The 22,369-nt window shown below is 40.4% G+C and overlaps 1 protein-coding gene across 4 annotated transcripts in view; it reads left to right on the forward strand.

Moving 5' to 3' along the window:
- Window positions 1–322: 322 nt before the first annotated feature.
- The window catches only part of HS6ST3 (heparan sulfate 6-O-sulfotransferase 3), a 276,111-nt gene continuing 254,064 nt past the window's right edge, over window positions 323–22,369 (forward strand). The window contains exons 1-2 of one of the 4 annotated variants that reach the window (XM_063392323.1): window positions 330–2,575; window positions 4,596–4,819. In XM_063392323.1, coding sequence (XP_063248393.1) covers window positions 1,448–2,575; window positions 4,596–4,604 — 1,137 coding nt within the window. In that variant the 5' untranslated portion in view covers window positions 330–1,447 and the 3' untranslated portion in view covers window positions 4,605–4,819. Of the gene's footprint in view, window positions 2,576–4,595; window positions 4,820–22,369 lie in introns of those variants that run through there. The other 3 variants (XM_063392321.1, XR_010079687.1, XM_063392322.1) reach the window with 3 other exon arrangements.

The following is a 22,369-nucleotide window of genomic DNA, read 5'->3' on the forward strand; positions in this document are numbered from 1 at the left end:
CACACTTGGGAGGCACAGGAAGTCTGAAAGCAGGTGAGCACGGAGGTGGCCAAAGCAGAGAACAGTCTGGTCTCCCTAGAGAGAAGGTGGGTGCTCTGCTGCTCATGCTGGCAAAGAACACAGTGATTTCTCAAGGTGAAAATGATGTTTCTACTTCAATAAGAGTCAGCAAGTGCACATCTCTTGTCTTTAGAGGAAGAAGACTAAATAGTTTTGTTTGACACCAGACTCTGAATTCTTCTTCCAAAGGATGAAAAGACTTCCAGCACTGTGGTGCATGGGTGTACAAGGGTGAATTTCACCAAGTAACCCATGGCGTTTTCCTTAAAAAAATTCACTGAAGGTAGAAGTGCATCATCTCTTTTCATGTTTTGGCAAGACCCAAAAATTTGCCACTGTCTGACTTTTACTGGTGTAATACCACAACACTACTATGGGACACTGGGAGTGTGCATGCATGTGTGGTAGATGTTGGGAGATGGGTGGTGTAGGCTGTTGTTCTTGTGGACACCTCACAACATTTACAGTCTGAGCACCTTCTGTTTAGACCATTTTCTGGTAATTTTTTATCATTTCTGGCAAGCTTTAATGGGAGCAGATACTGTACACCAAAAATCCAAGTACCCTTGGTTTCTATAAAAAAATCTTCAGTTTAAAATGCATTTGTCTATTTTTATAAGTTCTAAAGTTAAGTGGTCCCGTGGGAAGGCACTGCTCTTCTGTTATCAGTCTTGCAGAGGTGAAGCTGTCTTTAGCTGAGCAAAAAAAGTTGCTTTAGCACTGTCAGATATCTAATTAATCCCTCAGTAAATAAAGGCATTCTGTAATTAAATAAGTGAGATGTGCAATCAGTTCTAAGACAAAATGCTTTGCATATTAATATATTGTAATCCAGGAGCCATATGAGGCTTGGTTTTGGATATGAAGTGCTTGTAACAGACTATTAACATTATGGGGAGCACACTGCAGGCCAAACAGTGGTGGTTTTGGTTGGTTGGGGTTTTTTTTGGTTTGGATTTTTTTGTTTGGTTGGGTTTTTTTGGTTTTTTTTGCAAAACTCAGCTGAGTATGATCTGCGGGCTAAAGATTTGAATGTCTATTTTAAAAAGGATAATTTTCAGTAGGGAAAACAACACAGATTCAGGATGTGGATTGTAGTAACCTTTTGACATTTAAATGGAGCAGCTTGCGCTGCCGGGGAACCGATGTTTTTGCCTCGAGGAGGTAAAAGCGTTCTGCTCAGGGGATTCGCAGTTAAGAGACCTTGTACTTTGAAGACCGCAAGAACCAGCAGCGCCGCGTACCAGCGAACCTACAATTAGTTAATTAATCTGTGCGGTGGTCGGTGCTGTTCGACCTCCTTGTATGAAGCGCTTGCAGTTATAAGCACGGGCGTAACACCACGAACAGCGCCAGCCCCGCATTCCCCACAGGACAAGGGTGGGAAATGAGGAATTTAACGGAGCCCCGCTCACCTGGCTGCGCCTCCGGCCCGTCCCATTGGCTGCTCGACGCCCCGCCCCCGCTCTCTCATTGGCTGCTGCCGCCTCCCCCCGCCCCGCGCGCGGCCGGTCCCGGTCCGGTACCTGAAGGGGCTCGCGGGGCGGCTCCCCACGCCCCCGCCGGGCGGCCGCGTGCTCCCATTGGCGGCAGGGCCGGCGTGCTGGGCCCACCCATTGGCTGGCTGGGCGGCCGGCCCGGCCGCGATTGGCCGGCGGGCGGGGGCGGGGCGTGCCCCGCCGGGAGCCGGGCGCTCTGTTTGGGCTGGAGTTGCGGCGGAGCGGGATCGGGAGCGGAGCTGTGCGGCCGGGGCACGGCGCTCGGTGCCCGACCGCGGGCAGCGAGCTCGGGATGGCCGCCTCGGGCGGGGTGTGGCGCGGCGCGCTGGGCTGAGCGGAGCGAGCCGCGGCCTCCCGCCTGCCAGGACCATGCCGTCGGGGAGGGAGCCGGGCGCCCCTCGGCTGCGGGATCCGAGCGGGGCGGCCGCCCCGGCAGCGGCCGGCAGCGCCTGATCCCGCGCCGCGCTGCCCCCGCGCACCGCCATGGACGAGCGCTTCAACAGGTGGCTGCTGCCGCCGCTGCTGGCGCTGCTCTTCTTGCTCATCGTCTACCAGTACGTGTCGCCCGCCTGCCCCGGCGCCGCCTGCCCCCGCCGCCCGCCGGCGTCCGCCGCCCGCCGCGGGGGGGGCCCGGAGGAGCGGGAGGAAGAGGAGGAGGCGGCGGCGATGCCGCGGCTGGCGGCCAAGTTCCCCTTCGCCCGGGGGGAGCTGTGCCGGCGGGTGCGGTTCGACATGCGGGGCCGCGACGTGATCGTCTTCCTCCACATCCAGAAGACGGGCGGCACCACCTTCGGGCGGCACCTGGTGCGCAACATCCACCTGGAGCAGCCCTGCTACTGCCGGGCCGGGCAGAAGAAGTGCGCCTGCCACCGCCCGGGCGGCGACAAGGACACCTGGCTCTTCTCCCGCTTCTCCACCGGCTGGAGCTGCGGGCTGCACGCCGACTGGACCGAGCTCACCAGCTGCGTGCCCGCCGCCATGGAGCGCCGCGGCTGCGCCGGCAACCGCACCCTCAGGTCAGTGCCTGCTTTCCAGCCGCTCCAGATCAGAGCCCGCCTTTCCCAGCGCCCTGGGAAGGCGCCCTGGCGCTCGCCAGCCCCTGGGCGAGAACTGGCCGCTGCCATCCTCACTAGGAAACAAACGGCGGGGCGAGGCTGGTGTTCCGGGGGAGGTTCTGCTGTGGGCTCTTGCCTTCCCGGTGTGTTACCTGGGATGCTTTCGCTTTGCCTCAAATTCGTGCTGATTCCACGTAGCGCGCACGCAGCTGCCTTTCGCATAGGTTAGCGGGAGAGAAAGTCCCGCAAGTTTCTCCTCTCTGTCCTTTCGAAACTTGTCTTTAACAAATCACTACGCTCTTCTGCAGCAAGAAGGGTGCCTCTGCAGAATCTGATGGATCGTTGCAGCTGCTGCATGTTGTAACTAGCGGAGTTGGAAGTCTCCAGAAGCCCTTAAACTCTCTTTCAGCCGCGTTTCGTGTTGGCAGATTGGCGGGGTCCGCGCTCCCCGTGCTGCGCTGGCCGCTCGCTCCCCGTGCAAGCCCAAAGCCGGGAGAGCGTGCGCGGCAGGCTCTGTGCAAGGAGCGCTGCACTGGCAAACATCCCGCTGTGGATGGCCCTTTGGTGATCTGGTGACAGTGGAAAAGGGAATTCCGTGTGAGGGCATGCTGCCTCCCTGCATGTTTTAGTGTGGTTTTGTTGGGTCTTGTGAGAGGTCTTGTCCGTTCTAAACGTGCAGTAATTGTCAGATGGGTGATCTCTCTTGATAAGAGATGCCTTTAGGTGATTCAGTAAGTTTTGGTCTTTGTTCTGATTTGTTTACCATTCAATCAGATTATTCAGGCTAGCACTAGAACCTGGTTTTATTTGCTTGATTGATTTTGGACATGTGTATTAGGAAGTTAGGAGCTGAATTCACTCTTCAACCTCTGTACTTTAATAATTGTAACTTCAATTCTGTAAAATATTAAGGAAAATATGGGAAGAATGCCTTTTTAAAAGTTATATAGTTTGGCAGCTACCTTATGTTCTTTTATTTTAGTATCCATCTTGATTTTATGAGTCCACAAACTTTAAATTTTCAGTAGAATCACTTCCACATTGTGGTTTGTATCTTGTCACTTGAGAACATGTATAGTCCATGACATTCATGGGCACATTTTCACAGGGTTTATTCATCAAGACAATAGAGTTGATTATTGTCATTGTTGAACAATTTGAAGGTTATTTGATGTGAACATCGAAGGCCCTCCCATACAGCAAAGCTAGTTGCATTTGGAAAGACTTCAGTCAGGATAATTTGAATTTATTGTGGATGGTTGTGGACTTGGGCTGTACTTGCAGAATACTGTTAAGGTAATTCATACAATTTTATATTAAAAAAAATTAGGTGAAGGTGAGGTGTGTGTATTTGCTGATGGAAGAGAAATGCTGTGAATGTCTTCAAGGACAAAATAACTTGGTGGTAAGCCGTAGAGCTTTAAGAAATATTCAAGAGACTTGCGATGTAGAAGGGAGGGGAGGAGGAAGAGCAGTTTTTGTAAAAATGTCTGAAAATACATAGTCTGCCAGTGAAGTCCACTTTTTCTCTCTCCTGAAGAATATTAGTAGATAAACAACTGAGTGCTAAATTCAATTGCAAAGATTACAAATGGGCAATAAAATTGGAGTAGTGGCTTCAGTACTATTACAGAAAACCATCCTTGTATTAGATGAATTTAAAACTTCAAGTTGAACTACACAGCCAGTCATAGTGGTTATTCAGTGCATAGTTAGTAATTACTTTGAAAAAAGACATGTAGTGATACTTTGCTATTATAGGTGAATATTGTTTTCTGAATTTTTTGTTAGCTAATTTGGTTTAATTAGTGGATTGTTTGGCTAGTGTAAGATTGCACTTCTTGATTTGTCTTTACATAAATGAGGAAAGCACTGTGAATAATAATATATTGCATCATTTTAATACTTGTTCATTCTTGTATTATAGCCTGTGCTAGGAGACAGCTGTACATTTTTCCCTTTGTTTTGTCATTATAACCAGGTAGCTTGACTCCCGCTTCCCAAGGAGCTCTAAAAGGAATCAAATAACCCTGAAGTATGGATTATCTCTGCTGAGAATGTCTTTGCTCCTGGTGAAATTGGAATCAAGCCCAAACTACTTTGCTGTACGATTAGAAGCATGCATCTTAAGTCTTTTTTTAATGTCTGAATGGAGAATTGAGGACACTTTATAGCTAAAATAGGCAAGAAACTATCATACGAATCTAATGTAAAGCATACTGAATATTTTTAAGTCTTCCTTTAAGGCTTCTGAATGCATTTGAAGCACTAGACTTATTGAATAGTTCAACTTTTCCCTTCTGCCTTCCAGCTCTGGTGTCAGAAAATTAGGCTAAATTGATTAAATATCTGACAATGGGTTTTCTTGGTGGCCGGCAGGACAAACTCTTACGAATTTGGTTCCGAGGTGTTTGATCTGCTGTGCCATATATTTGATGCAGTGATGATGTTACGAGTATTTCAGGGGTTTGTTTGTTTGTTTGTTTCTCCACGTATCAGGTGTTAACATGATCTGTTCTTTCAGATGCCTGTGTATGTGGCCTGTCTTTTACTACAGGGAGGGAATAAATGATTTATAGTGTACGATAGTGAAAATTTGTTTCATAGAGGGCTAAAAATATTGTAAGTTAGATTAAGTTCTACCTTTTAACACAGATCTTCAGAAGACTTCATGAAGAAACTGTAATTAGAATTCATGTGGGAAGGGGCTAGCTGCTAAGGAGCAGATGATCATGGTAAACGTCCTAGAAGATCTGTGAAGCACAACCTCTCCTCAGTCTTTGTGTTTCATGGACAATGTGTTTAAATAATGTTATGGTTTTGAAGAGAATTTGTCTTAGTTTTGAAGTCTCAGGGTCCAAGCTGGAACATGGGGCAAAAACTGATGCTGTGCTCCACAAATTGGAACTTCTTTAATTTCAAATGCTGGCATGGACTTTTACCCCTGTTGGGACTTAGTGGAATGGTGTGTCTTGTCCCAGCTTCAATATGAAAAGTTGTTTATTATTAATGTATTGGATACTACCATGAAGTTGTAGAACTATGTCTTTTGTTAAAAAGCAAAGTAATTCCTTTGAATGACATTACTTTAAAAAGCAACCAAACAAAGACAAAACCTATAGACTATATTTCTTCAAACATTTGCATATGTTTTCATGTTCAGGATGTAAGATTTTCTGCTAAAATACCTGTTTAAGTGTCTACAGAGCCAGGCTATTAGTTTTTCATACTAATGTGTAGCTTTCACTTTTACAAAAGTTGCTGTCTGGATAGTGCCTTTTAAATTTATTTTTTAATTATTTTTTTTTTAAAGAAACAGTTTTTTATATGTTTGCACTGCCCTCTCTGGAAGCCATTGAAGATGGTGATACTTGTGTTCAGCTCCACCCCCACTACTTGGCTTTCCTGGAGAGGTGCCAAGAAGCTGAGACTGTGGAATCTTAACCAGCACTGCATGAGGAAAGAATGGGAAGAGAAATGTTGTGAGATGTCTAACCTGGTATGCCGGGGAAGAGTTGGTGTCAAGTCTGAGTGACATTAGGCTGCCTCTGCAGACAGTGGGGAGAAATAGAATAACACAGGCAGCCCTTTTAAGAGTCTCAGACATGTCTGAGACCTGCTGAATTGTCTTCTTGAGGGCCAGTTCTGCCATTCACTGATAACAAGAGAAAGACTAGAATTGTGAATTGGGTCTTTATGTCTAAAACTAGAGAAGAATAGTTCCACATCTAGTATTTCAGAGACATTGTCCAAACTGATTGTCTCTTAGGTTACCAGGTAATCCTTGAAGTGTGAGGTGGGGCTTGCTTTGCCTCTCTGCTCTATAAAGGAGGGGTTGAGAGAACCTGAGAAGTCCTTATCACATTTTATCCCTAGCTGATGATGCCTGCAATATAATTAATAATTACTCATTATTGTTTATTTGAAGTTTGATTAAACTAGGAACGCAATCTTTTAAACTACACACTTGAAAGAGCACTTTATTGTAAGATTTGTCTACTTTCTAATATGAAACAGTGAAATCACTTGAGTTGTGTAAACCCCATAATTTATTGTCAATGCAATTCAGTCTTCAAAACTATTGATTTTCATTAATTCACTTCCATTATATCTGTATTTTCTTGTCCTGTTTAACTTACCATATGCTACATTTTTCTATGGAAGTGTAAATCAGCAGTAAACCCATGAGTCCTGGAGTGGGGAGAGTGGACTAGAAAATATTAGTAGGATTCTTTTTCCTTCTTTTACATTCCTTTATTTGACTATTGTGTGTTTTTTAAGCTCTAGCTATAATATAACATAAGACAGACTCTGATCTTTGCAGCTGTGGTAACTGATCATCACACAAATGTAAGAGTGTTAATTGAAAAGTAAGACTCTGCTGAAGATAGTGGAGAGAAGAGAATAAAGTCACAAATGTTTAAACTGAAAAAAAGCACAAACTCTCTATTGTACTTTAGTGTCTTCCAGTGAAATGGGTGCTGGAGCCAGTAAATTCTATATAGTTTTTTTAATAAATGTAAGGAACAACAAAGACTAAACAATTTTCTTTTGTCCTGCTACTGACTGTGGGTTTTTTACTTCCTTACCTGTCTCCAGTGTAATCTGCTCAAGGGTTTCATTGTCCTTAAAATTGAAAAGTGGTGGTGCCTTCCCAAAGTGCTTAGTGTGAATCTTGTTAACTTCAGTTTTAAGCCCATTGCATCTCCTGTCTTTTGAGAACCTGAGAACAAATCGATGCTGTTTTCTCTGCAGTAGCCTTCTGGGTACGTTGGTTCTTAGCAAGCCCTCTTTCAAGCTTCCCTGCTTAAATAGTAACCAAATCCAATTCACTCTGCCTTTATTGGAGGAACACAAAGAATGGCCTGCTCTTTGGGTTTTTGTCAGTTGTTTTCTTGAAAAGTGGTGTTTCAGTGGGAGTACAGTATTTTGTCTCTTAAGTGCAGTACAAAATGGACCAGAAAATACTATTTGGCTTATTTTGAAAGTTGTGCTTGGACACTTCACTGGTATTTACTATTTTTCAGTTGCCTGAAATTGACTGTCAGCTTGGTATTTAGATATTATTAATTTTATTAAAGACTATTACTTATATATTTCAGTGTCTTTTTATAGGAGTTTTGTGCTCATCCCCAGTGAGTTTCATTCCCCTTCTGTCAATTTTTTCATTTGCAAAATTGATTTAAGTTTTTTGTCCTTCCTAGCTTTGTATCATTGGTACATTTAGTAACAATGGTTTTGTTTTCAGCATCCATGGTGCTGATGCAAACATTGAATAGAATGAAATCCTTTTTTAATGACTATTTTGTTTGATAACTCTCAGAATTGCTTTCCGGGGAGTTTTGCCTTTGACACATCATATTTTTTTTCTAGACTGTGGGTTTTTTAGCTTATTGAAGTAATTAGAGATGTTGCCTAAAGTATTTTTTTTTAAAAAAACCCCATTTCCTTCCAAATGTTCCTATTTGAAGTCAGTTACTGTATTTTAGACAGAAATTAGGCTGTTTTGACACAAATTGATTGAACTAGTAATGATGTCAGCTATTTTTTCTTCTATTTGTTTACAGACAACTTGTCTAGAACTTGTGGCAACAACTAGCAACTATCCTTAACTACTCTTGCACTGTATGTGTCACGTGTGAGGTTTCCCTTGTCAGAATAGCAAACAAATGATTGATGTGCCAGAACTTTTCTTCATCAAGGTTGTCACAACCCTGAAAAATCTTTCACCCAAAGATAAGTCTTGTCTTCAGACTTTTGAAAGTACTGCTATAAATCTCCAGGTTGCTTACAAAAAATGACTAGAACTCATATTTATTGTTAATTGCCAGGAATGATAAAAGAGTGGTCAGCACTATTTCAAATGGGAACAGATAGTTCTTATTCATCCATCACTCTAATTTATGGATAACTGGAACAGAGTTAAGTTCTGAGCTGGGAGGATGCATGCTATGAAAATGATCACCTGAACTGCAGTTCTAGTTGTCTGGAAGAGAATTTAGTGATTTATTCAAGCAAATTTGGTTTTTTCTGCTATTTCTTTCTGGAAAAAAAATAAGGTTTTCTGTACAATGCAGGAGCTGTCCTCTTTTTTGTGCAGGAGCCAGGCAGAGAAGTCCTGTGGGAGAAGAAAAGAGTAGAAGTGTCAGGAGCATCCCCCTGGGCTCTACAGTGTTATAAGACATAAGAGCTGTTTTAACTTTCTCATATTATGATGCTTTTTTAATTTCTATTAACCAGCTGCCTAACTTAGAGTAGTTTCCAATCCTCTTGAGTAGCATATTGCTTAAATTCTTAACAGCATTACGATATGTATGAGTTTGAGGCAGAATGGGAGAAGTTACTTTGTGTATGGGAAAAGTTGCTGTGTAACGCCATTACACTCACTGATACAGATCAGATCTGTAGACCCAGCCAGTGGCAAAAAATAGGAATAAAATTGTAAGCTTGCTTGTGGAATTGTTGGGGTGTTTTTTTTTGTTTTTTTTTTTTTTTTTTTTTGAGAACTCTGTGGACAAGAGCAAAATCTGCCAGCTCAGCTCTAGTGATCACAGAGAAGCTGAAAGTATAAAGATCTGATTGAATGGAATGATTTCCACCTTCAGGTGTGCTGACAGTTTTCAGTGTCATAACTTCTAAGTAAGCAAGAGTAAAGCATCTTCTCCCAGAGTTTGGTGAAGCCATGGCAGTGAACTGAGCTTATATAGAATGTAAAGACTCTGCTGCTGTTTGAGCAGAATGACACCTAATGAGAACAAGGGAAAGCCTGTATTCTATATTTTTAGTATTGCATTCAACTTGCTGCCTGTTCTCTGGAAGTATTTATAACCCAAATTTCTATGCTACATTGGATGTTGTAATGTTCCCAGTTGCCTCAGAAGGTAACTTTAAGTCCCTTAAAAGCTCAATTATTGCTGAGCAAGGTTTTAAAGACTGTGTAGGAGGCTAATGGCATGAATTAAGAGTCTTCTTTGGACAGCCACTAGGTTACAATCAGTCAGCCCTGAAACAACTACTATTTTAAGGGGAGAAACTTAACAGAAGTATTCTGGGATTTTGTTTGAGCTGGCATGAATCTTTTTTCAGAGAAATTCCTGGAGTATCAAAATCAATAACTGTGGAAGTACTTATGGCCTGTTACATGATCAGTGCTTGAGATCTCAATATGTATTGACTGAAAAGGTATAACATGGGTTCTTGTAATGATAGGGCCTATTAGGATTTTGGTTCTCCTATGAAGCTTACACGTAGGTGGTCTTACGTCTTCTTCTAAAATAAATCTAGAGTGAGGCCCACAGCTTAAAGTCATCTTAGAAAAAACAGTATTTAAACTTAATGTCTTAACCCCTGTTTTTTTCTTTAATAATTGGTAATCTGTTAGAAAATGCTTGCTATAAATGTGGTTTTCAGACACATTAGAAGTGTTTCATTAATACAGTTATATGTCAGTGAAAGTGACAGTCATGCAGGGTGGACTGTGGCTCTGAATGTTTACAAACTGATAGAAATGACAACATACCAGCATAGTGGTGGATAAACTTTGAAGGCCATATGAAGAATAATGTTGGGATGGGGAAAGCAATGAGCAGATGGCCAGTTTCAAAAGGGTGGAACAAACCATGATATTTGTAATTCACTTGAGAGTATATTTCCTGTTCTGTGAAGTAACTTGTTGTTGATGAGAGGTCTCGCCACGTGGTGCTCTTTGGTCCTGGGTGGAAATGATCCCTTCAGGATTTATGTGGAGGAGCTGACATCTCTGAGACCAGTCACTTTCTGGAAATAAATTTACTTGTGAGAGAGGTCAGTGAAATAAAGCCCTTCACAAAGTACTAATAAAAAATACAAACTTTTGTTATTTCTTATCTAAATTCCAATGATATCAATGTAAAGAACTTGCTGACTTACAGATTTCCATTTGATTTGTGAGCTGGCTTTTGTTTAAGTAGCAAATACATTTGTATCTCAGTGTTTGTGTATTTGCATACTTCAAAGTGTCTATTTGCAAATTTTTGGCTTTAATTCCATGTATCTTTGCACACAGGCTTTGCCTGAGAACGTGAGGATATGAGGAATAACAACTAATGGTGTTTGCTTGAGGAGCTCCTCTGAGGAAGAGCAGAAGCAGTGTAGGTATAAGCTGCGAGCCTCAAGTGAGAGTGAAGTCTGGAAGAGAGCAGGGAGCAGAAATAACTCTGCAGTCTTGCAAGGTTGAGTAAGGATCAAAATCATGCAATTTGAAAGTTTGGGATTTTTTCAAATACAAATGGTTTAGGGTTTAAAGCTCTCTATATGTTCCTTATAGACTTGCTGGAAGAGAAATGGAGGTAATGAAAAACTTCAAATACTAGGTAGCTTGAGCTCCTGTTCTACATAGGTGTTTTATTTTTCTGGTATAGGTTTTCTGAAGTTAGAGGAGTGTTGTAATAAGAGAGTCAAATAGTAAATTGAGCATCTTCAGCTCCAGCAGTGTAAATCCCTAATAGCAGAGCTGTCAAATGTTGTTTTCATTCTTTAACTGGACTTTAATTTTTAGTGCTAGGAGTAGGACCATTATTTTCCAAGAAGTTCTCAGTGTTAGTGATGAATAATTTCTGTAACTGCAAAACCTTTGTTTTCATGCCAGAAACACCTTTGTTAGGCTAAAGCTATGTCATTTCTATTGCTGACTGAACAAGGTTCAGATGAGAAGAGTAACTTAATAATATATTTTGTTTTCTATTACAAGTAATTGGATTTATTATAGAATTCTTATAGAATTATTATAATAAATAATTATTATAATTATAGTTATAGAATTGCATAGGAAGGGACCTCTGGCAGTCATGTAGCTCAAACCCCTGCTTAAAATCAGTCTAACTAGAGCAGGTTGTTCTAGGCTATGCCTGGAAATTTTGAGTAGCTCCAGAGATGATGGTGCCACAGGGTCTTTGAGGTGCTTCTTGCAGTGTTTGGCCACCCTCAAGGGAAAAAGAGCTTTTTTCCTCAGCTAGCAGAAATGTCCCGTTTTCCAAATTGTGTTTGTTTCTTCCTGTCTTACTGCTGTGTGCATCTAAAAAGAGTCAGGTTATGACTTTTCTATTTACTTCCACATGAAAATTGAACAGGGTAATGAGGTCTGCCTGATTGCTGCCTTGTCCCCAGACTGGACAAGCCTCACTTGGTCACTCTTTGTGTCATGTGTCCCAGGCCCTTGATCATCTTGTTGTCTCTCTGCTGACAGCTCCCCACTGTGCCAAGGTCTGTCTTTTATTGGTGAGCTCAAAATCAGACACATCAATCCAGGTTCTGTCTTACCAGTGCTGAAAGCTGGAGTGAGGAGAAATCACTTCTCCCAGCCTGCTCAGTTGTTCCTGCCAACAGAGCTTGATACTTGGTTAGCCTGCTCTGCTTCCCAAGGGTGCATTTTGGTGGCTGTTACTCAACAGCATCCACCAGGAGCCCCAGATCTATTTCTGCAGAACTGTGTCCTCTGCATGCCCAGCCTGTCTTGTGTATTACTTCACCTTGGGAGCGAGTTATTTCTTTTACTTGGAGTTATGGAATTGTACAATGGGTTTGGGTTGGAAGGGGTATCAAAGATCACCTGGCTCCAACTTGCCTGCCATGGGCAGGGACACCTTCCACTAGAGCAGGTTGTTCAAAGCCTCGTCCAGCCTGGCCATGAACACTTTCAGAGATAGGGTGTCCACAGCCTCTCAGTCCCACCACCCTCACAGTAAATCCCTTACTGTGGTTGATCTTCATGAGTTTCCCATCAGCACAGTTCTCTTGCCTCTTAAAGTTGCTTGAAATAGAAGCACTGCTCTTGGAGTGTTGATCTCTTTTTCCAGTGCGGCATTACCCCTGAAACTGCTGAGACCAGACCCTGTCCCACCATCCAGGTCATTAATAGAGAGTTTTAAACAGTATTGGCATCACTGCCAGTTCTTGAGTGACACCATGAGTATCAGCCACCATCAGACATAGTACCCATGTCTCACCAGCATTCCTCAAATAACATGATGGGAAACCCTGGCAAAATCCTTCATAATGTCAATGTGAACATTCACTGCTGCAGGGAAGTTTGCTCAATCACCTTTCCAGGCACGGAGATGAGACTCATCAGCCTGTAGCTCCTTGAATCCTTCTTGAAGCTGAGTGTGCAATTTGGTTTTTATTTATGGAAATTGGGAAGAAAGATTACAATGGAGAAGATGCTGCAACATCAGAAGGTGTTGAAGTAAGTATTTTAACTGCCTTTTGTTCCTCAAGGAGAATTCCTGAGAATTCCTCAATTTGAGAATTCCTGGAATAGGCTCAGATGCTGTATTAAATAAATGAGGGATATATGCAATGAAGTTTTTTCACTGTGGACAATTAATTTATTGGAAGAAACAACTTATTACAGCAATAACATTTTAAATGGGCTGTGATGTTTCCATGACATCCAGTGTAAAGTTGGGATTGAGCATGTATTACAATAAATACATTCCTTTGCAAGTTTCTTGTAAAAATGGGATGGTATGTTTCTCTGGTGCCTGGGAGGGTACATTTTTTCTTACTAAATTGATTTTAGTAGGTAAATTAGAACTTGAGTAGCAGTTTAGTAAATAAGAGGCAGTCACATATGTCTTTTTGATTTTTTTTTTATTTCAGGGTATGTTGAGTCAACCATTTCTATTGGAATTATTTTTATTGATAAAGCTAACATTTTTATAGTTTTCATATTGCAGATGTTGTTCTTCAGAGCTCTAACTTCCATCTACAGTGCTAATGTTATTAAACTCTTCACAGTTAAATGATGGTATAAAACTTGCTCTTATATTAGCGTAACTTCCCAGAGTTTGTAATGACCGAACGTAACTGTTTTGCCCTTTTTCCCTGAATTATTGGATTGAGCTTTAAATATATGTAAAATTTTATTGTGCAAGTTTCAAAGCTTCTGTAGGCAAATACAGAATCCAGAAAAAAGCAGCAAATATACAGGCAAAGAGATGTACATTTATTTAAAGTGGATTGTAAAAGCTTTAGAGTGCCAAGCAGAAAAAATTCAGAAGGTGTGATCTCAAATGATTAGTTTGTGTGTGTATCTTTATTTTTGACTGCTTAACACTTTACTTCTATGAAGTAGAGATTTAAAGTTGCTGTTTTCAAGACAGACTTGTGTCACAAGCTTCAGCTCAACTGTGTTAAAGTGGTCATGCCTTTTTGTCAGGCTTTTAAAGCCTGAAAACACCCATTGAAATTATTTCTTCAAAACAGAGAATTTAAGTGCCTAAATGAAAGGAGTAACTGAAATTATGTTTCCTAAACAGCTCAGGCCCTCTCTAACACATTTCTTTCTTCAGCAAAGTCTTTGTTTTGCTCTCCAGGACTATGTAAATGTATGTTGAGTTTTGCAGCACTGCCTCTAACTTGTGCAGATTATTTTTTATCAGGCTATACCTCTTTTCATTTTGATTAAATTGCCAGATACCTGAGAATGGGATAAAGAATTCCACTGTGATATGGGTCAGTACCAGCCATCTAAATGGCTGCTGGGCCTTGCAGTAAAGTAATAGGAAAACTGATGGACTGCATCTGACTTACAGGTTGACTGGGAAGCTTAAGTGTGGCCATACAAAATTGTGGGTTGGATTAGGAGAGGAGTGGAGATGCTAGAGCTTTTTCTTTCTTGTTTCATCCTCTGCTACTTGTATTCCAGAACATTACCAGGTAGTTTCAACGAAAATATTAAGCATAAACTCAAACAACAGACAAAAAATGGTGAATTGGGAAGTCTTCATAGCAAGAAGGTAATTGCATTGATATTTTAAGCCAAATTGGAAGTTGTGTATCCTTTCAGGAGGTAAATTTATATTATATGCTTAAAGGATTTTCACTTTGTACTGTATATATGGAGAGCAGAAGAGCTTCAAAGGAGATGGAGAATATTAAAGATTTCTTTTTCACAATCACTTTCTTAATTTTTATCTTTTTTTCTGTAAGGATACCTACTTCTTGTATTATTCAGGTCACATTCTACACTTGTGATTTACCTTCTTGGCAGCCTGATGTTGCCCACTCTCCCACATTGCTGTCCTTTCTATCTCGCCAGCTCTTTTGCCTTTGTTTTATATGTTTTTCTTGCGTGACTCACATCCCCTTTGCATTGTACCTGCTTGCTTTGCATACAGAATGAGCTGGTTGGAGCAGTGCTCCTCTCTGCTCAGCGTGTTCAGCAAGCTGCAGGCTGGCATGGGCTCTTGAGCTGGTCTGCCCTGTCCAAGTTCAAAGGGGCTTTTAGCTGTTTGGCTTTGCAAGAGCTACCAGAGCTGGCCAGTTTAATCTATCCTAAATTATTTCTTTTACCGTTCACTCTGTTCTTAGCAGTACACAGAAACAGAGAAGGAAAAATAATGGTCTTTTCTTCCTACCTGAAAAGCCAGGGGATTGAAAAGACGCATTTTTGTGTAAGTCTGTTTTTCTGTCTTTTCCCTTAAGCTGCTGCTCAGAGGAGTTTTATAATTGCTTCCTTTTGATTTGTGTTCCGTTTGTCCTAGAATAAAGCATTAAACAATTGCAAGTTGCCTCAATAGCACATGCCTCAGTCTTTTACTTTCACAATGACTTGGAGAAGAAGGTATTTAAGATTAGTGTTGACAGTGTTGGCAGAAAAATACTGTGTTTTACCATTAACTGTCCCATGGCAGTACAGAAACCCAGCTCTGCATGTGAGACACCAGTTTCATTGTGGGGCAGGAGCAGGGGAGTCCTTCCCAGCAGGTGAAGGGAAGGGACATGGGCCCTGGCTTTGTCCCCCTGCCACAGAGGCAAAGGAGGGAGGTGTTAAAGCTTCTGTAACTTGGGGAGAAAAGGTGATGGTTTGATGGGACTGGAAATGTATGAAGTAAAGAGGAGAACTTAGGTACAAGTAGAGGGGGAGATACCACTGCCTTCAACAGAGGAAAAAGAGATTTCATGAGAGAAGCAATGTGCAAGGAAATCCAAATAGAGCATGTTTGCAACAAGACCCAGGAATGCACACAGTTCTATTGAGCCAGTTTTCAGCAGGTGTATTGGCTCTGCAGTGGCTTGTTCAGTCTCAGAAGGCAGATTTTAGTTTCAAATTTTTGAAAGCCAATTTTAAGCAGTTAGCATATGCCTTCTCATTATCTTTTAATAGAGATCTGTTTGCCTTCTACTTCTTGAATTCACATCTAGTATCTGAATTCATATTTCTTTTCTCTATAATCATGGGTCAGAAATTATGAGAAACAGCAGCTCATGAAAAATCATAGATGTGTTATTCCAAGTCCTGGAGCCCCGTGAGCAATGTGGTGTGTAAATGCACACAAGCTGATTCTGTTATGTGGTTGTTGTCTTCTTCTTTGTCTTTGGAGCCCTTTCATTCTCTTCTAACCTCCTAGTTGTATTGCTCCCTGGTCAGCCTGGTGCCTGCATGGCAGCAGCAGTGGCTGAGGCAGTGATTGATGTGGAGACTAAATTGCTAGGCACAGCTAGTGAGTGTTTCATGGAGCAGTTAGTCTGCAAACCAGAAGAGGGAGAAGCAGTTTTGTTTGTGCTTCTGACCATTATGTGTAGAATCTGGCTCAAAGCATTACTGTCATTCTGTAAAATGTATTTAAATTTTTTGGAGGATCATCTACCACCATCTCTGAAAATCCCCTGCTTTGGGGGTTTTGTTTTCTAAAGAAAATGACTTAAAATTAAATACCATATTAAAGACAATTTACAAAATTAAAATCCTTGTAAGTGGCATGGAAATTACTTGATGAATATGCCATGTGGAAATGTTGGAGGAAATGCATGCACCTATGAGACATAAGTCCAAGAAGAAACTGCCATGGCATAGTTAAACAGCAGGGTAAAAGGTGGTTACACAAAGCAGTTTTCACCATTTTTTAAAATTCAAGTTTTGTCTGCAAGAGCAAAATACAAAGCTGCATAAATTTTCTGGCAGTATAAGATAAAATGCATACATTCAGCTAAGAAAGGTGCTTGAGGAACAATTTGCAGGAGGTATAAAGTTAATCTTTTTGAAACACGCTGTGGACAAGAAGCCCACTGGAGAATACACAGGGCTAATAGATGATCTCTCCTTATATCCTCTAGAAATAAAGCTCTATCAAAAAAGAAGCTGTTGTCTTACCTCTCGTATCCAAGTTCATTTTCGAGCTTGAAGAAGTTCTGAACTGGAACCTTTCATTATGGAGGACGTATCAAAGGATCTTTCTTCAAATTGAGGTGTTGGTAGAAGCAATTATGGAACAAGCTTAAAAAGAAAAAGGAGGGATGAAAAAAAGAGACGTAAACCAGATGGTATTTAAAAGTGCCAGTTTCCAGAACTAGATGGTATTGAAAAGAATTAAGGAATTAAGCAACCAGACTAGTAAATATAGATGTGACCCTCTGCTTAAAACTTGTCTTTTGAACAATTTGAAAATCATTTTTAAAGACTCCTACTACTTAACAATAACCTTAGCATCCACAATGAGAAAGCTAGGAGGAGTTATTACAGGAAGTAGAATTGGCAGATAGTTGCCTAATACAGAACAGTGGGAGTCCCATGTAGCTTTTGTAATAGAAAATCATGCCTGAATAATGTTGTAGTATCTAGAAGGGGGTCAAAAACATATCTGCAAGGGAAGTTGAGTGGTTGTAGTACGCTTCAGATAAAAATGGTGACCATATTTATCTTAGTACGGTTTTTTTTCTGCTCTCATACCTTTTCCTGGTCACAATCTTAAGAAAAGATTCCAAATGAAGAACTAAAAATTTATTCTTAGATCGTACGATACACTTTTTTCTAGATCTGAAATACCATTGTGAGAAGAAGAATCTCTTATATGAGAAGTTCAGCAACAGTATTTTGTTACTGAAAAGCTATTAGAGCATGCTTAGCCTTTTTTCTATTTTGTTCAGAACTGATTAATGGCCTACACACTTCCCCAACAATAAAATGCTCTCTATCACTCTTCATGCTTTAAGACACTGTGTTGTAAAGATGTAACAGGAAGTTGTGCAGAAATTCATGCTGTAAACTAACTAGTTCTATCTCTGCTTGTGCAGTGATGCTAGTAAGCCAGGGGTCTCATTTGGGGCTTTTCAGTGTGGAGCTTAGGCTGGTTGTATAAAAAAAAAGTTTCATATCTGATATGAGTCAGATATATGTCCTGCTGCTCTCCCTTTAATTCTTTTTGTTGTTGTTGTTTTTGTTGTTTGGTTTTGTGGTTTGTTTTTTTTTTGCTATTGCTGGCAATGAGGCTTTAAGTGTTTGTATTGTACACTGAAACCAGGGTGCTAAACTTGATAGTCCAAAATCTAAGTGAAATTCAGTCTTAGAAGATTGAACTCCGGGTTACAAATGGTTGATTTGTTTATTGACTTATTTTTTTATTATGACTTGGAAGATTCAGAAAAAAGTGACGAATTCCATTGAAGAAGCTGATCATCAGACACCTATAGGTTAGGAAAAGTTGGGAGAAAAAGTTAAGGATTGTGGCATGGTTAGAAATATGGGAAACCTCAGGACAGGAATTCTGAATTTGATGTGGAAATTAAAAGTTTTGGAAGGTGTAGAGGAGGCATATTTTGTTTTTAGGCTTGTTTGAGGGAGGATTAGTGGGGGGAAAAAAGGACATGGGATGCACTCTGTTGTAACCTTAGGTTGATTGCAGTGATGAAATCAGAGCAAATTTAAGTAAGGCTGTGGGTATTTCTGAGAGACTGGGGCCTTTCAGAATTGAATGTGAGTGGAGAGAAGAAACAGAAGGATATCTGTAGTTTGGCAATGAAGTGTAGTGGAGACTGTGGGAATTGCTCTTCCCAGCATTTGAAACTTAAAATAGGTGAGCCTAGTATATTTTTCCTGGTTTTAGAAATAACACAAATCCTTTAAATCTTAGCAGTTGCCTGTCCAAAACTTGTACATTAAGGGACTCCTTGTAGTACAGTGCTCATTTTGAGAATCATTGATAGAGAAACAGTTTATAAATAATAGAAGTGAAAGCCTTGTAACTTTCCTGAATAAAATGCAAATTTTGAGGTAAGGAGACAAGTTTATGCATGCCCCAATTTTTTCATGCCTTTACGGGTATTTGGTTTGTCACATCAGCTTCAAGTTTCTTGGTTTTAATTGCCCATATAGCACTCAGACTCAGACTCATGCAGACACTTGCACTGCAATAGATGGATTATAAATCCATTGAATCAAAATAATCATCATGGAGTACAGTAAACTTCGTGTGAAGTTTCTGTGAGCTGCATGTATATGCACCTTTTAATCTTTTCCATAAAGAAAAGGCATTTTTGGCTTGATGAGATGTCGGTATGAAAAGTACTTGCACATAAAAAGATGTGCTTAGATACATCTGCTATGGTAAATCCCTTTCAGCTGAAGTTCTGAATCTGCAAATTCTGACAGCTTTTTATTTAGTGGTACAGCTGTTAGCACAGGTACATATGGTAGCAATGCTTAGAAATACTACCTGGGAGTTCTTAAATATGTATAAAGCAAAGAAATCCTTTACCTTCATTTGGCATTTTTAAGATAAACCACACTGGCTCTTGAAAATGTAATTTTAAATCTCCAGCTACAAGGCTTTTTAAAAAATGATGGATATTTTTTTTCTTCAGAAATTCAACTTAGGACCCTGAATCAGACAGTGCATTTAGTTGGAATTACTTTCTATGTGCATCCACATCCCATTTTTATATTGAGCATAGGGACTGAACTTTTCAGTCCCTGAATCTAAGGACTTTATTAAAACAAATACAGTAAACCTGACCAAATAAACCCAGGAAAACCTCAGGTGAAGGAGAGTCAGTTACAAGGCTTAAAAACATATTACTGCTTGCTTCGCATCATTTGAGTGTGCTGGCTTTTCCTTAGTCCTTCTTTCAAACCCTGTTCATTCCCTCGCAGTGGTTGCCCAGCTTGAGATAACCTGCATTTTCCATATTGAGATTTTTCCTCAGAGTCCCTGAGAAAATATCCTTACTCAGTCACCTTTTGATGCTTTACTGTGGTTCTGCTTTCTGAAGCTGTCAAAAACACTGTCAGTCTTAGCTGCCCTGTAGCTTCCCTACTTGCCATCTGTCCCTATCTGTCACATGTGTGCTTCTTTACTATATTTTTAATGGCTGAGTGCTCAGTGTTTAGGGAAGACATTTCCTTTCTTTACCATCTCATTCCTGAAAACTGCTGGTTTAGTCTTTGCCACATGGCATTTGCCACATGGCATTTTATGAATTGCAGGGAGTTTTATGGCATACTGTAAACTGCAACCTCATGAAACAGTGAAAACATCAAATTCTGTAAAGAATGAACGTGAATTTGTATCTTTTTAGCATAATATTAAGTGTGAGTTGGCCATGCTTCTGTTTTCCTGAGTGCTTTCCACAGAGGCTTGTACTCGACCATTTAGATCAGCTACACACAGGAAAATAGTGTTTGTTTGCTCTCAGTATTCCCCCAATGACAGTGACTCCACATTCTTTACAGCTATTAAGTGACCTTTTTTTTTTCTTTGTAACTTTGATCAGAGCAATCGAGGTGGTATTTTATTCCAGTTATGTCAGCTCATATTCCTTTGCACCCTTTATGTCGTTCCTGTATATATGTGTGGATGTACTTTAGAGAGAGGAGGTAAGAAGCATATTGCAGAGAATAATTTGTTACAAAAAAAATGTCCTTAATGTTTTGGAAGTGCATAGGAAGAAATTTTAAGCTAATGACACTTCATTAATTTTTTTTTCTCTTGAAAGTAGGTCAAGACTGACTTTGGCCCTATTAAAATCAGGATAGATTATTTTTTTCTTATTTAACAGTGTCTGGCTACTGAGTGTAGAGAAGGAACGGGGGAGAAAGGGCCAAGGTACTTCTCTACTTCCCCTCTCTAGACACAGGATTTAATAGTCTTGGTCAAATATTGTTTGGTACTGTGTGCCTCTCAAGCTGAAGTGCCTGTGGGGAGAACAGCAAAGGAGGGGCAGGTGGAAAAGCAGCTCCAGAGCTGCAGTGATAGTACAGGGCTTCCTTGTGCTTCCTGGGAACTCAGGTGAGGAATCCCTTGCTTTATTTCCTTTTCTCCACTGCAGTGTATGTACCACCATCATTAATGACTGCTTTGGATGTAATAACAATGGCATAATGACACTGTCAAACTTTTTTATTTGACATTAATAGAAGCAAATTTTGTACCTGCAGCTGATGGTATGAATGTCTAATGTTTCTTTGACAAGTGCTTTCTCTTAAATTTCTTGAGGAATTGATAAAATGTGCAATTAATTGATAAGCTTAGTGGGTGAAAAATTAATTACATCATACTCTACTTAGGCAAAACCTACATGCACATTTTATTGTGGGACTTGAGACTTCATTTTGTTTAAGATTGAGGATGATTCTGTTCTTGCAGATTAGCGTTGCTATAGGTTATTTGGTGTTCATTTTTGAAGTCACACCTAGGCATATTATCTTGGTAGAAAGAGGACTGCAATTACCAAGGTATTTTACTGTAACTACCTTAATACAGTTGCTTTCTGTTCAGAGAATAGTTTTTCAATGCTGACAAGTTGAGAAAAACAAAAATACTGTTTTATATGGATTTAAGAGCTCTTTAGGTTTATAGACGGGGGTAAATGAAACTCTGAAGTTCATCTGTTCTAATTTAGGAAATGCTAAATGTGTCTTTTTGTTATTGCCTAGCTTGTAGTCAAACTGTTCCCCGAGCGCACACAGAGTTTTATTTACAATTGCAGAAGTGTCCCTGGTGCACGCTTTGGCAATTCAGTGACATGTGTTGGGCAGTCCTATCAAATAATATATCCTGCATTTGCAGCTTCTGGCTGTTGGATGAAAGGAAAAATGGTTTCCTTCAAAGAGAGTGGTTTTACTGGTTTGTTTGTTTTTATTTTAGATACTTCTAACAGTAGCAGAGAATGCTAATATCCATAGTTGGATACGATTTAAAGTGAGCAGCATCCTTGTTTCAGAAGATGGAGTGAATGCTTATCTATAGCTTCCCATATTCCTGTGCTGCTATTGAGAAATAGTAATAAATAGGGAGGTCAGCTCACTGAGCAGTCTTAAAGAGATTATTGCTTCTTATGAAGGCTCAGTATTTCAGACTGCTTGACTCAAATGCTTCATCTGGAACCAGTTCCACTAACTAAACTTACAGTTTGTTCTATGAAGATTGAGGCCACCCTGAGACCTCCACAAGTGATACCAGTGGAAGAAAACTTTTCTCAAATAAAGAAATGTGGAGATTTCCTTAATACAATATGAGGTATACTCACTTTCTAATAGAAATCTTCATGGAGTGATCCAGAAATAATTTGCCAATTAATCAAAATGTCTTGCTTACTTTTAAGACAAGGTCTCTTTATCCCTCCCTTCTTACAAAACTCAGCTAGCTACTTCACAGATATCACAGAACCACAGACTTCAGATTATTTGATAAATCTTTCAGAACTTTATCCTTTTAAGTAGGATCTAAAATGACCAACTAATTTGATATTTGTGGGTTTTGAGGCACTTTTGAAATTACAGATTTACACAATTCTGTCACTTAAAATGGTGTTTTGAGTTGCTAAGTGTTAAACTGCTTTCAGCATTTCACTAAAATAGGTAGTGACTCATATTTCTCTGACTTTCAGGTGATATTAACAGCAAGATAATCTTTATCAAATAAGGGTGTAGCATACAAGGGACTTATGGCCTCAATGCCACTGTTTGAAATCAATAAAAAATCTTCCTTATCAAAAATT

This window comes from Prinia subflava, chromosome 3 (genome assembly GCF_021018805.1).
Source record: "Prinia subflava isolate CZ2003 ecotype Zambia chromosome 3, Cam_Psub_1.2, whole genome shotgun sequence".
Lineage (NCBI taxonomy): Eukaryota > Metazoa > Chordata > Aves > Passeriformes > Cisticolidae > Prinia > Prinia subflava.